Raw genomic sequence first — 13758 nt, 5'->3', positions numbered from 1 at the left:
GGAGACAGCATTATGCCGCTGGCGTCGACTTCGAAGGCGTCCTGCCGGGGAGGTACGCGTAGAAACGGCAGGCGCGTGGATGTTCACGCGCTCACGTGTACCGTGTCGTTCATATGCATGAAATGCAGCGCTCTTTACCGAACATCCCAGAGCGGAGTTCCATAGAGACCGAACCATGGCTGTATTGAGCGGAGATTATTATATCGACATGGATAATACGTACGAGAGCGCGAGAGCAGCGTAGCGGAGAACGTACAAATGTCCTAATCCAAAATCACGGCCAGCAGAGAACCGCGATGATCTCTAATCTAAGGAATTCGTGAGCAGTCCGCTAGCGCCGAACCTCCGGAGAGCTGCGGTAACTCTGCCCTTCTCGTGGATGGCCTTTTGGTATGACAATAAAAGATACAGAAGGAGCAACCCCAAATCCACAACTCCAACCCAGAAAAGAGGACCGTCCGCATTCGCTGCCCAGCGGATCACCCCGGACGATGACCTACGAGCCATAGGCGCTATGATCGTAGCAAAGCAGAGGGCATACAGTACAATTGTGGCATTCTAAACAAAAAATGCATAGATAGACCAGAGCCAATCGCAGTGACTGACATTCCAAGCTTTAAGGTCGATCATGTTGGACGCTTGCGTCGTGTGAAGTGGCCCCCTCAGCCACCAAAGTTGTGCCCTTACCACTGGCAGACTCGTTATCGTCGCCAGCAGCTTATCTGTCGCCCCATTCTTCATCCCAGATAACATTAATGCGGTGAACAGAACCACAGAGCTATCTCCAGGGTATTTGTTGCGCGGCGAGGCGGTCCACCATGTCCTGGAAGAGGTTCTGGGCATGCAGGGCACCATTGCGCTGGAGGCGGAGCGTGTCAGGGTCACGGCATATGGGGTTCGCCGGCAGTGGTAACATCAGCGAGACGGATGGCCTTCACGTTGCCGTCGATTGATCAGAGACTGGGCCAGTTGCGCGAAGGCGAGCTGTTCAAGGTAGCCAGAAGCCAGTGCGGGTGCAGCGTGTCAGATCGACTGTCAGGTGGGGAACAGAACGGGCGCCAGCATCGCCCGGTACGTGTCGAACGGCACCGAGTCGTGGCATCGTTGTCTCAGCTGTGCACGAGCCCCGAAAAGTGCTTTGCGAGCCAGCAGTGATAGCTTGTAGGACGTTGATCACATTGCGTACGTGGCGTGGCTTTTCGTCACCACGTAACAAGTAGCTAGAAATCCGGTAGGTGGCATTACGCGAGGCGGAGAGGGAGGGAGGAGGCTTGCGTTGCAATATGGGATTGCGCTGGAACTCGAAATGGCTTTGAAACCATAGCTAACCACCCGAAGAGCGCGAAACTGACACAAGTTGTGCGAAGGCTGGGTGCAGTTTGCCAAATCAGTGTCAAGCAAAGCGAATCGCACAAGACCTGTGATACAGTGACGTAGGGAGCCTGCTGGATCCCAGAAGCGAGTTCAGAAGCGTCTTGTTTATTTTTCTAAAATTCAATTTGTACGAGGCTTATTCTCGCGCTAGCTTACTTCAGTTCCCACACACTCCCCTCCTCATCGTGTAATCTCTGAACGCAAATGGGAAACAATTCAGCACCAAGCAGTTCCAAAGCAAGTCTACTTACATCTTGGTCGATCACAAAGCCCGTTAGTGCTTCCAACACCGCCCGACCCGCCCACGCCTCGACGTCTCCGACCTGCTGTGGGGTGATGAAACCCTGCGACGTGCGAGAGGCGAACACCATCTGCGCAGCAGCCGCCCTTATGCGCGGTCCCGGTACAGAAGGCTTACCATTGGGTGCAGAGGGCTATGCGCGGTCCCGGTACAGAAGGCTTACCATTGGGTGCAGAGGGCAATGCGCAAGCTCGCTGCGTCTGAGCAGACAGTGGATGAGAAGATGAAACGGCGGGTGAGACTGGCAGGGTGTTCAGCGGGGGAGATGCGATGTGTGCGGAGGGCGCGTCAGACGGCCAACTTGCAGCTAGGTGGAGTATGTGGAAAGTTTCCATCTTTGATAGGAATTCCATCAATTCGTTGTCAAAGGAAGCAGACGGGCAGATAACCTCACCTCAAAGGTGGCCAGATTTCTGTGACATGACTTCAGTCGGTCTATCAGGTCAGCGTTGTAGTCTGGGAACGAAGTTTGCCGTCCTTGCGAAGAGTAAAAGCTGAGCAATGTCAGAAAAGGATGCCGCGGGAAGGTATCGGAAATAGGACAGACCTATCCGTAGATGCATTCATAACGTGGTCCACAACTGACATTTCCTCTGAGCTGCGCTGCTTATTAAGTGCATCGTGCAGCTGGCCAGTCTTTGTCAGCTGATGAACAATATTCCGTCACTCGGAAAGAACACGCACTGCAGCATGAAGCTCTGAATCCGCCGCTATCTATGCCACAGTCATTAAAACCACCAATCTGATCTGAAGTATTGGCGTACCGGTCTGCTTATCTTGTACGGATACTCCTGTGATGATCCACTGGCGAAGGGGAAATCGTAGTTCCTGGTAACACAAATACTAGTTTTTGGCACCACAACCGTCCCCACCGGCACATCTATAACAGCACCGCAGGACCCAAACCTTGCATCCCGCATTCAAGTCTCACCATCAGATCGCGCACAGACAAAAAGCCGATACGGTTCCCATTGACCTTACTACCAGCATGTCGCCGATGAGGCATTCGCGCACCTCGCGCATGAAGAAGTCGGCATTTGGGTGTCCCATCCCAATGCTTACGATGGACACCGGAACTCCCTTGTACCTGCCTGTGATTGTAGTGAAGCCGCGTTCTGACGAGAGGACGAACGGCTTTGGTGAGCTATCTAAGTAGGCCGCCACGGCGTTTGCGCGGGACGGCGCTCCCACCGTAACCTGGTTGAACGGCATCCGTCACTTGACAATACTCGTATTCAAATGAGAGACTCACGATCCTGTTGGCCACTTCGCCTGCCTTGATACCCAGATGATAAACACGATGGTCTAGGGTGCGGGGAAAATCTAGGAAAATCGGGAGAGCGTCAGGTAGGGAAAGATGGTAGTAAAAGGTGGCCATACTAGCATCCACGATGAGATCCTTCATCTCTATATCTATCTTCTAGCTTCTAGTCGAACGCTCAAGTCACTTCAATGCAGGAGATTGAATTGGTAACTCCAATGCATTCAAAAAATTATCGTTGATCGGACTCGGAGTGATGATCCCAAGATGTTTGGTGCACGTGATCTTGCTCGACTTGTTCGACTTTGTGGTGCTACAGACACAAGTACTGGCCGTCTGCCTTCCGACCGAAAGACTCTCACAAAGGGCACATTATTTAAGACCTCTCTTCGGTTATTTGATACATGCGCAGTATGACTTGTGTCTGGAACGTTGAGAGTGTTTTCGGCGCATCTGTTTCTCTTCATCCAAGGTGCTTGCAGGTTCAATTAAACGTTTACTGCTCATGTGCTTCGGATATCTGTGCTGAATATTTGAATTTCTGAAAGTGTACGCAGACGTCATCATCGCCGTCATCTGGTATGTCACTCATCCGCTTGACCGCGATTCTGAATATCGGCATGCTCGTCCTCACGTAAGTAGGCGAGTTACCGACTCACCGAGAATTCCCTTCAAGTATGACGACAGCTTTCATAGTCTCTATAGGGAGGTTGGAGCGCACAAGTAATTTCCGCCATATCGCACATTCCGCGTCCCGATCGGCAACTCACTTGCGCTTTGATGAGGTACACCCTGGCGACTAGACTCGCCTGTACTCATCCCCACAGGCGCCGGCGAACAATTGGAAACACCCATACCTTTGAAACCCGTGTCGACCTGGCTGAGTGCTACGAAGGACTCATCCCGTCCAGCTTCCTCCGCCATCAGTTTCCTTTTGATAAACATATACGGGAACGCCGTCAACAGGACCGTGGCGGTCGTCATGTTGTACCAAGGGCGGTCGAATAATGGCCCATACTGCGGCCGGAGCCTCGCAATGGCACCTCATAACAGAAGGTAGGCGCCACCAATGATGGCCGGTATCCATACATAATCGGAGGACTGTAGGTGCCCAGATAATAAATGCGGTGAGATGTTGCGTGAGGTGTGCATGAGCTAGAATGGGGGTACCACAAGTCGTTTCACCCTCGTCGACATGGACAATGGTCCATCGGAGGTGGGATTGGCTGACATGACTCTGGAGCTGGAAGAGCGAACGAGGCGAGCGGGATGTGCAACCCAACTTGGAGGATGGAGAGAGCATTATGCCGCTGACGTGGACTTCCAAAGCACCCTGCCGGGGATGTTACGCGTAGAAACGGCAGGCGCGTGGATGTTGACACGCTCACGTGTACCGTGTCGTTCATATGCATACTACAGTACAGCGTTCGTTACCGAACCCCAGGGTGGAGTCCCATTGCGACCAAACCATGGCTGTATTGAGCGGAGGGTAAGATATCGGTGTGCATAACACGCACAAAAACCCGAGTGGAGCAGCATAGCAGGGATCTGAACGCATGAGTCTCCGACCCAAATACGAGCAGTAAAGGGCAACGATGACCTTTAGGTACCCGCATGCAAACCCGATATTCAGGCAGAAAATCTAGGTAGACGCCCTCATCAAATGTGACCACCTCGGCACACGTAGCTCGGCCTATACCAATGTTTTGGGTTTTGATGTCACAGTGAACCAGGCCCTTCGAGTGTAGTTCCTCAAGACAAGATAGCTCGCACAATCAAGATCAGATCAATTTTGACACCAGTGAACGAATATACAGATCCGCACCACTGCACTTCCCACAGTAGATGGCGGCACAATGGGGTTTCTTAGGACTTCCATAGTAGATGCAATTAACTCTATCGCCAGGGCGAAACCATCGTAGTCTAGACCGAACCAGTGGACTTTTAGGATCCCATTGTTGTCTGTAAGCGCTCATACCAGTGCTTCTCTGCTTCCAGGAGCTTTAAAATGCGACCGTTTGGCTGCTACCAGTTTCCTTGGTTTCACGTCATACCCATAGTAAACATTGGCTGAATATTTTTCAATCAGGAGGATTGCAGAAGCTGGAGAAATTGCCGCACCATTTGCGCCTTGGCCGCACAGACCCACAACTAGATACTGGCCCCGGATGTACTTCAGATGCAGAGAAGGGGCAGGAGATGACGATGGTGTGCCGAAACCGCAAAACAGGTCGAAGGTAAAAGTGGCTGAAAGAAGAAGAAATGAAGAGAGATGATCTTTGTATTTATACTGCGAACAACAAGCCCGCCGAGGCACACCGTACTACGTAAACGAAGAAGTAACGAGGGTGTTGGTCCTAGCCTAGTATTATATATAATTGTTATTAGGTAGTATCCACTCTGCATAATAGACACGAGGGCGTTGTCGTCTTTTCTCGTTGAACGATAAGCTGGTCTGCAGTGTGTAGCCAAGAGAACTCTGATTGGTGCAAAGGTACATGGTCGAGAGGAAGTACCACCAGACGAAACTTGCGCTGCGTATTCGTACAAGTCATCCACGACCAGGGCACAATCTTCGCAGTACTCGCCTTGGATCCTTATTCACGGCTCCCACTGTGCGAGCACGAGCATCAAACACTCAGTAAGACGATGGGTGCTTCAGAAGAGTCTGCAACAGCCTACGCCAATCCCGTGGGCACGGCTCTGAGTGGACACACGTACCCCGCTCGCCGTTGACATACCAGTTGGCGACTAAGCACAGCGCGAGCGTGCCCACGTCCTTGTTCGAGCCCCCGAGGAGCGATTGCGGGCCGGGCTGCACGGCGGGAACCTCGAACGGGAACTCACGGCCGGGCGGGAGGTGTAACCCGCCCGAGCTCGTCGACCTGGCCCAGCGTGTTCATCGATGTGACGAAGAGCCCTGCGATGCGCGTCAGTAATGGGCGATGTACGACGGAGATAGTTGCACAGGAAGGGATTTGTGGGGGGCGCACCGGGCGCAGTGCCGTCCACGCGCACGCCGAGCGGGAGGAGCTCGTGTGCGAGCGAGGACGTCGCGCGGCCGATGGCGAACTTGGAGAACATGTACGGGTATGAGTGGCCCGCGGGTCGCCGAGGCCTATCCCGCAACAAGCGAGCCTCTCTGGGAATGGAAAGAGTAACGCGCGCATCTTGGTCCGCCCGTTCATGCTGGACGTCATGATGACCTGGGGCGCGAACGCGCGGGCCCGCCGCGTGCTCCTTCCACTTCGCGGCAGCGGAAGGCGAAGGTGAGCCAGTACAAACCCACGGCGTTCATGTTGGGGAAGGCTTCCTCGGGGACCCCGTCGAGGAAGGCCTTGCGGAACTCCGCTGCGGTGGGCGCCGCAGGCCGCGGAGCGCGTGCGCCCGTGATCCTGGCGTTCGGTCAGTGAAAATGGAAGGACTGCAGGCGCACAGAAAGGCTCACCCTGCGTTGTCGAAGAGCACAGTGACGTGCCGCTCGCGCTTGCTCACTTCTTCTGCCATTCGCAAAGCCTCGGACTGGGAAGACCATGGTGGTCAGAGTACTCTGTCGCACCCAGGATCAGGTGTTCTCATGGCCAGCAGAGATCGCGACGATCAAAAGACCGGATCTCACCAAGCTCTGAGCGTTTCCACAACCACTTTTGCTTTTGCGCCAGCCGATGCGGCCAAAGTCGGGCCTCGGAATTGTCAAAGTCTGACTGGCGCCAAGTCCCACTCTGCCTGCTCGTCTAGCCTACTCGAGCGGGCTCTACTGCCGCACAGGTGCTTAATGCGGAAATGGGGTGACGCCCGGCTTTCCGTGGGTAAAGTTGGCCGCAAAAGTGGTGTGGTGCGGACTTTTTCGCAAAGGCGGCTGCGAAAACATTATGTTGTGACCACGTACTTCAAGGATAATGTCTCTCTCGATGTCCGAATTTTCCGCACGTCTGGGCAGCATCGTTGTAGACCTTGGCGATCCTGCGTGTTGTAGGCCAAGTGGACGTGTCAGGCTCGGAGAACCAACCTGTCTAGATCAGTTTCTTTCGGGCCAATGGTGTATGCGTTGGCGCCGTTCGCCATGAGTGTGGTGCTAGTCATGAGACCAATCCCCAGCAAAACAGTTCAGCGACAGAGGACCGCATAACGATGACGGTCGAGTGAACATACCGAGCCGCCACTGCTGACCACAGCGACAACGCCGCAGAGATCGAAGAGGTTACTGGCGGAGAGATCGGTGAGCACAGGGTCAGCCATCGTAGTCGAAGAGTGAGTGGACTAGGAGATCACAGACGATGCTGTTGGCAACTTTATACTACGCCACCGTTCCGAGAAGACCGTTTCTAGGCCTCCTGTCGACCTTTATGGTTGTATCATGCCCGTCTACTTTCCCGCAGAAGTGTTCGCCCTTCCGGTGAAGCGTCTCCCATTCTTTGCGCATGGGCTAGACGCATTAGACAGCCTTCGCGAAGCCTAAGTCGCCGCGCTTCAGATGAGAAAACAGACTGCCTGGTGCGGCGCATTTGATCTTCCAGTAGCTAGTCCAGGAGGACCACATGAGCAGAACCAGTTTCCTTGTCACTTTAGATGGCAGACCGCGAGGTAGCTGGCGTTTAATGAAAGGTCGGTCTGGACGACAGAGTCGGCGCGTCCAACACGCGTATATCACGTGACACGCGACGCCGTCGACGCTCGCAAAGTACATTTCGAAGCTTCATCACATTAATGCTCCGTGCACGTTTCTCATCCTATTTCGAATAGTGTGGCGCGCTGTCGTATTCTGTCATGACTTCTTCCGTGCGGCTGCATGCTACTACTTGCGTGGATTTGGAGACGCGTCGACAAATGCGCTGGGCTAAAAACAATGACAGAAAGCTTGAAGTACTAATAGTACCAAGTATTCAATGCTGCTATTCAGGTTAACCTTCTAGCGTTCGCAGTATTCCTCGCCACAGCGTCCTCTTGTATGCTTCCACATTTTACCCTATCCAGTGATTTCAACGCGGCAAGGGCAGCTAGGATGTGGATACGCGGATCCTATATTGGAGGCTGCAGGGCCCGGACAGAAGATGGCTCTGTGAATACTTCCGCAGGACTTTTCTGCGTGCGTGGTATCCGCTTGTGAATATTGGACCTCACTGACAGAGAGTTCCTGCGCAGCGATACGCTCGTCAGCTCGAGCCAAACTGCCGTCTTAGGTTTGGGGCTTCTGGAGTCACGATCTCCGTCCATGTGGCACGGACTCTTGAGAAAACCCTGCATACACGACACGAAGTTCCGAAGGCGTGCGCTTCGCATCCCCAGGCTTCGAAGGCAGTCCGGGGGATCGTCGGACCCGATGGGTCGACGGTTGGTCATCCACGTCCGCGCATCCTGCTATGAGATCCACGGTGCTGACCAGCGTCCTCATCTTGATCTCTATATAGGCATATGAACGACCCGTGATGCCCTGTGTCTGCCCGCTGCCGGTCCTGCGGATCTCGCGAGTGGTACGTGTCATTGCCGCTCCACCCCACGCCGCCGCCCGTCCGTGAGCCCAGAGGTCGCTAGCCTGACCCATCGTGCCCCGAGCTGTCGTTCTGCCTAGCCAATGAGGCTCTAAGCTTTGCCTCCTGCTGGGCCGTGCCGCAGCCCCAAGTGGCGTCCAAGCTTTCCGCTCGACCCACGTTCAGGGACCGACTGCGCTGCGAGATGGTGGCGCGCCGGATGCGATAGGATCTCGTTTTGTCAAGGTGCATCTCCCGATTTGTTATATTGCACGGCTGTGAATGTTGCCTCTTGCGGCAGTGCAGTACGGCTATTGAATTATGGATCTGCGAACAGATCCTGCATTTCCGGGTGAATTACTCTGCTCGCTGGGTTGTCCCACGCGCACTAGCTCAGCGCTCGCTGGTGGATGCTTTGAGCTCATTCAACCCCCGACGATTCCATTTTCGTTCGAGGGCCAGGACATATAAACGCGCGCGCGCCACTGCCGCTGGTTGGTGGCACCACGGTGTCCATCATCAGTCAAATCGATTCTGTGTAGGCTGTCCAATCTAACTTTTTCAATTAATTCACAGAATCAGCGATGTTCCTCGTGCCAATGTCGGCCGCCATTTTCCCGGATTACGCCTACGAGCTCCGCAAAAGTAGCCCATGCGCCACGGGCTCGCAGGTTTTCGTTCGCACCGGCAACGCCCAGCGATGCACGGAATGGATCATCGCTGTCACCCAGCGTCGCGCGCGCAGCCACGAGAGGGCGGCCGCGAGAGAGCAAATGACCTCGCACGCAAGTATTTTTGTGAGCGCGTTCAGACTATGACATCAGGCCAGGCCCGGGCGGTCACATGCGGGCGTGCCTCTCGTCTCCCTTCCTCCGCACACAAGACGCAGGGCCTTGTGACTCTGCGGCGGAAGAAGTACGAGGTACGCCTACAGTGCGCTGTCCGATACGTCTGGACGAGCGACGAACGAGGAGAGCGAGGTCCGTCACATGCCAGGTGTCCCAACGGTGGACTGTCAGTGTGCAGCTGCGCACAGCGCTGGTTATCTCATCTAGGGGGGGTGGACGATAAGGACGGGAGATTGCGTACGTGGGAGGGGACGTCAGCGGGCCAGGCCCGATCGACGAATCGTGTGGGGGGCTCCAGGACACGGAGAGTTCTGCCAAGCCTGATAGAATTTCCTGCGTCTCCGATGCGTCTTCCCTGGCTGCCATTCTGAGTTCCATGGGCGCCTATCTGATATCGATCTGCTCGCTCCTGGGTACGCTGCCACTGAGTGGAGGCCATATTGCGGGGAAGCACCCGAGGGCGACATCAGGTCGTCGACGACATCGATGAGTCCTGCTGACGCGCGATGAGTCTGGATCCGTAAGTGCTAGCCGGGGGCTCTATGCAGTCGCGCGAAGCTGACCACCTGTAGACCGGGACGACGACATTGATGCAACAAGCGGGGCGTACCTGAACACATTGAATATCCGAGATTGCGAAGGCGCAGACGGTGAGTAGTCTAATCTTATTCGTATTCGTCCTGCCGCCACAACGGAACCAGAATCGACCGCGAAGCGTTCGCAGCACGGTGCCAAATGCGGTTATATCACTCCGGCGGACGCAGACTCTGGGGAAACTGAGGAGAATCGACATCGATGGAGTGATCAGAAAGCCCAGCAGCGAACCGCCGATTTGGGGGACGACCCAACCTCAGTGGGACGGAAGTTCATGCGTATCGAAGGTGTCTTGTGCTTCGAGAATCCCGAAGTCCCGGAGGAAACCCCGTCGCAAGCAAACTGCCGCCACCAGCTGCGCCATGCCGGCAGATGGGTGTTCTTCTCGCAAGTAAGTAGTCTGCCGCGAAAACAACTCCAGCGGCGTAAACCGAAAGCGAGTATTAGCTAGCTGGAATAACGATCCTCTATATATCCTGCGTACCTGAACTCGGGCAGCAGAAATAGTGTTCGGTGCTTATGAAATCCTCGCTGATTGATCTGTTTCTCAGCCAGCTTGGCCCTGTACGACCATCATCAAGGAAGACCCAAAGAGTGGGAGATGGATACCTCGCGGTCACTACGATACGAGCTGGACATGATGCCAGGGTACTGGAGCAGCGGTATCATGGAGAAGTCGCCGAAGAGCGTGCTGAATCATGAGACGTGTCTGCAGGCTCACCTGGTGACCCTGTCGCAAGAATACCAGGTGCAGGCTGCAAGACACACGCCTCACGCCTTCCGGCTGCACGCCTAGCATGTCGGTGGTCGAGGGTGCGAGGAAATGAGCGCTGCGGGGCTCGAGGCTACAAGGAACAGTGCTGGCGATGTTAATACCGGTGCGTGGCTCGAGTAGATTGAACTCTCTTCTATCTCGATCAGTAGACTTGCCAAAAGCGGAGTTGGCGTTGGTTCCGCGAACGCCTTGAATTCTCCGCCGTAAGTCCCACGACAGCGGCCTGCAACCCCGGAAAGTTGTGTGCGTGGCGGTGAGCTGGGCACTCGCCTGACCGTCTGATGGAGCAGCGCTGAGCTGCTTTTACGTGGATGTGCAGCGCGCGAGGCGTCGGCGGGACATGGCAGCGTGTGGGCGAGACGTCGGCTCGGTGCAGCGCGTATGCCAGCTTTCGCGCTGTGGACTGACGCTGGGCTCGACGCTAGCCGAAAACGGGAACCAATAAGCTGGACAAATCTAAAAAGGCAAATTGGAAAGGCAGATCCGGTGCGCAGAAATATCCAACGGGAAGTATCCTGGTAGGCCTGCCGTGCCTGTGAACGATCCCGGCGGTCTGCAGAGGCGAGAAAGGAAAGAACATGTTCCCTCTCTCCATCCATTCAAAACCCTTCCACCTCGCCTGTCCCCTTGTCGATCCTCCGCCCGACTCCAATACGTTTCATCACTCAGCGTCTAACACCTCTCTAACGCTCAGCTGCGCCTACCGGAACCCTGCCCTATTTTTTGCTGACATCTCTCGCTTCCTGGCAAGTGTTTTCTCGTCCTTCACATCCGTTGCTCTTCGTCTACTATGAGTCGCTACCACCCGTCCGCGCACTACAGCCCGTCGGGAGACCCCGCCTATGAGCGGCAGCAGCATCGCATCGAACCCACTCGACATGATCCCGGCAGCTCTCAGGTCAATCCAGCATACCCGGAATATACTCAGGGCATCCAGGACGACGTTGACATACCAGGTGAGCCGTTCCGAATCATGTCAGCGACGCGCGTAACACTCTGCGGTAGATGCTGAGGTTGAGGATCCCCATCTTGCGTTGACCTCGCAGACGTTGAATGCAGATGGCACTCCGAAGCGGCCCATGAACGCGTTCATGATTTATGCACGGCGGCGGCGACCGCAGATCTCGGCCGCCAACCAGATGATGCGGACTGGTGACATTAGCAAAATTCTGAGCAAAGAGTGGAGCTCAATGGACATGGTTCGTCGCTTTCCATTTTCTCAGACTTGTTCCGACGACTGACATAGCGGGTGTCGACAGTCGGATAAAAAGTTCTATCTAGACCAGGCCAAGAAGTTGAAAGAAAACTTCAACAATAAATATCCGGACTACGTCTACCGTCGTCGACCCAACAATTCGCGCAAAAAGCGCAAGCCCGACCCCGGCCAGACCACGCCGCCGTCGCTCTCTCCCGGGGTAGAGGGAGAGGATGGCTCCATGGACGAAGGCTCCCCAACTGAGGGAGATGATCGAATGATGTCCTCGATGGGTCAAGGGTACCAGTACTCTCCTCCCGGCACCGCAAGCTCGTCCGCGGCGTACGAGCCACACGACGATTTTGCGCACTCGTCCAGTCCGTATGCTCAGTCATTGTCCGAGGTTCCTTCCAGCCAGTTCAGCCAGCCGTCGCGCTCTCACCTTGCATCTATACCTTCACCCGCAGATAATTCATTTGTCCAAGGCGGAATGACTGGCCTCCGGTTGTCTACGCTCTCTGCTCCTAGTGCGGGCGGGATGCCTGGTCTGCGATTATCCACTCTGCCTCCCCCTAGCCCAAGCTCCCAAAACTACCCATCTCCGTCAACGGTGCAGCCCAGTCACGCTTCGCCGTACACCTCGTCCCCAGCCCAGATGTCTCATAATCCTTGGGATTCTCCGAGAGAAGCAGGAAGGTCCGAGCAAGGGCGGCCAGGCTGGCCCGTGCTTCCCGCTCTTGATATGTCAGCGGCGCGCCAGCGGCCGACTTCGGGCCCGTCTGATCGCCCGGAAATGTATTCGCCTCCGCTCACACATCGCTCTTGGTCCAGCACGACCGCGTCCACGCCGTCCAGCGGGTCTGCGAGTGGGGCCTCTGGCCATTATTCTAATTCGGCGTTCCCCACGCTCACCCCGGCATTCTTCCCAAGTCAGTCGCCCTCCTCCCACCGCCACACGTCCAGCACGGACTCGTACACTTCCGCTACAGCACACCCGGGCCATCCGAGTCCCCCGGATTATGCGCCCTCTTCCTCAGGCCCTGCGATGCATCGCGGCTTGTCATATCCTGGCAGGTCGCAATCTGGAGCGCCCGAGTCGGCCGGATTTACGCATACCACGACGCTTCCTACGCCGACGAGTTCGGCATACCTGTCGGCAGGCCAGAGCCACGGTGGCCAGTGGCCATCGCAGTATCGCGTGCCCTCCGGCTCGCAACGCGTTTCCCCGCCGATGCTGCACCAGCCGTCGTCCGCGCAGAGTCCCGCATCCAGCTCTAGCGGCGCTAGCCCGCACTCGGCATCGCACTCTCACATGAGTTACTGGGACAGGAGCAGATATGATGGGCGGTAGCTCCGATGGGTCGGACGTCCAACGTCCCGCGCGTCCTGTTCCCCGACTCGTCGCTTCTCTATTTCGCAATTTCACGCGCCGCTTGTCCGATCCGTAGTCCTCTCTCTCATGTTTCAACCATTCGCAGGTTATCGGTTCTCGCTCTCCACCAGACACGGAGCTTCTGCAATCTGTAATTCTACCCACATTTACATAAACATTCGCTCGTCCCTTGCTCTCTCCGGCTTTCCTGCTGTCAGCTCTTTTCTTTCGCTGTAAATGGACTTACTCGCACACAGACTATGTATCATACACACCCAAAATCCCGCCGCCTGTAGCGCGTACATACCAATCACACTGTATAATCGCAATCTCGGTGCCGCCGCCGCAAGCGTCCCAGGGGAGCTCCAAAATGAGGGTGACGTGTTAGTTCCATACTAAGTATTCCGCGGGTAGGCGCAAGCGACGCGGTCCAAGGGCCCTCGCGATGCGGGGCAGAGCGCGGTGATAGTGCGGCGACGATGTCATTCGAAGCGCGCTCGTGCTTACACGTACTTGCATGCCGCGCGCTGATGTGCCAGGCCGCTCCGATTTCGAGCTCTTTCAAAGCTT

General features: G+C 55.6%; 7 protein-coding genes across 7 annotated transcripts; 2 read left to right on the top strand and 5 right to left on the bottom strand.

Moving 5' to 3' along the window:
• Nucleotides 1–1526: 1526 nt before the first annotated feature.
• On the bottom strand, nucleotides 1527–1745 carry SCP_0116770 (hypothetical protein; the record flags this gene model as incomplete). Its single annotated transcript, XM_027753896.1, has 2 exons — nucleotides 1527–1568; nucleotides 1626–1745. The coding sequence occupies 2 exons, from the start codon at nucleotides 1743–1745 to the stop codon at nucleotides 1527–1529; spliced, it is 162 nt and encodes a 53-aa protein (XP_027609697.1).
• Nucleotides 1746–1788: 43 nt separating this feature from the next.
• Nucleotides 1789–3080, bottom strand: SCP_0116760 (purine and uridine phosphorylase; the record flags this gene model as incomplete). The annotated part of the gene is made up of 8 exons (XM_027753895.1): nucleotides 1789–2010; nucleotides 2070–2169; nucleotides 2223–2302; nucleotides 2360–2389; nucleotides 2440–2503; nucleotides 2652–2872; nucleotides 2928–2998; nucleotides 3056–3080. 8 exons carry the CDS (start codon nucleotides 3078–3080, stop codon nucleotides 1789–1791), a joined length of 813 nt encoding a protein of 270 aa, XP_027609696.1.
• Nucleotides 3081–5779: 2699 nt separating this feature from the next.
• Nucleotides 5780–6443, bottom strand: SCP_0116750 (NAD(P)-binding protein; the record flags this gene model as incomplete). The annotated part of the gene is made up of 4 exons (XM_027753894.1): nucleotides 5780–5856; nucleotides 5930–6106; nucleotides 6156–6331; nucleotides 6385–6443. The coding sequence occupies 4 exons, from the start codon at nucleotides 6441–6443 to the stop codon at nucleotides 5780–5782; spliced, it is 489 nt and encodes a 162-aa protein (XP_027609695.1).
• A 1690-nt stretch (nucleotides 6444–8133) lies between these two features.
• On the bottom strand, nucleotides 8134–8478 carry SCP_0116740 (hypothetical protein; the record flags this gene model as incomplete). Its single annotated transcript, XM_027753893.1, has 1 exon — nucleotides 8134–8478. One exon carries the CDS (start codon nucleotides 8476–8478, stop codon nucleotides 8134–8136), a length of 345 nt encoding a protein of 114 aa, XP_027609694.1.
• Nucleotides 8479–9243: 765 nt separating this feature from the next.
• On the bottom strand, nucleotides 9244–9618 carry SCP_0116730 (hypothetical protein; the record flags this gene model as incomplete). The annotated part of the gene is made up of 1 exon (XM_027753892.1): nucleotides 9244–9618. One exon carries the CDS (start codon nucleotides 9616–9618, stop codon nucleotides 9244–9246), a length of 375 nt encoding a protein of 124 aa, XP_027609693.1.
• Nucleotides 9619–10447: 829 nt separating this feature from the next.
• Nucleotides 10448–10642, top strand: SCP_0116720 (hypothetical protein; the record flags this gene model as incomplete). The annotated part of the gene is made up of 1 exon (XM_027753891.1): nucleotides 10448–10642. The coding sequence occupies one exon, from the start codon at nucleotides 10448–10450 to the stop codon at nucleotides 10640–10642; it is 195 nt and encodes a 64-aa protein (XP_027609692.1).
• A 769-nt stretch (nucleotides 10643–11411) lies between these two features.
• On the top strand, nucleotides 11412–13167 carry SCP_0116710 (hypothetical protein; the record flags this gene model as incomplete). The annotated part of the gene is made up of 3 exons (XM_027753890.1): nucleotides 11412–11577; nucleotides 11627–11820; nucleotides 11881–13167. The coding sequence occupies 3 exons, from the start codon at nucleotides 11412–11414 to the stop codon at nucleotides 13165–13167; spliced, it is 1647 nt and encodes a 548-aa protein (XP_027609691.1).
• Nucleotides 13168–13758: the final 591 nt, after the last annotated feature.

The sequence above is a fragment of the Sparassis crispa genome, assembly GCF_003851025.1.
Source record: "Sparassis crispa DNA, contig_000000F, whole genome shotgun sequence".
NCBI classification, from domain to species: domain Eukaryota; kingdom Fungi; phylum Basidiomycota; class Agaricomycetes; order Polyporales; family Sparassidaceae; genus Sparassis; species Sparassis crispa.
Note: the sequence above shows the minus strand (reverse complement) of the source record. Positions and strands in the feature narration are given on the sequence as shown.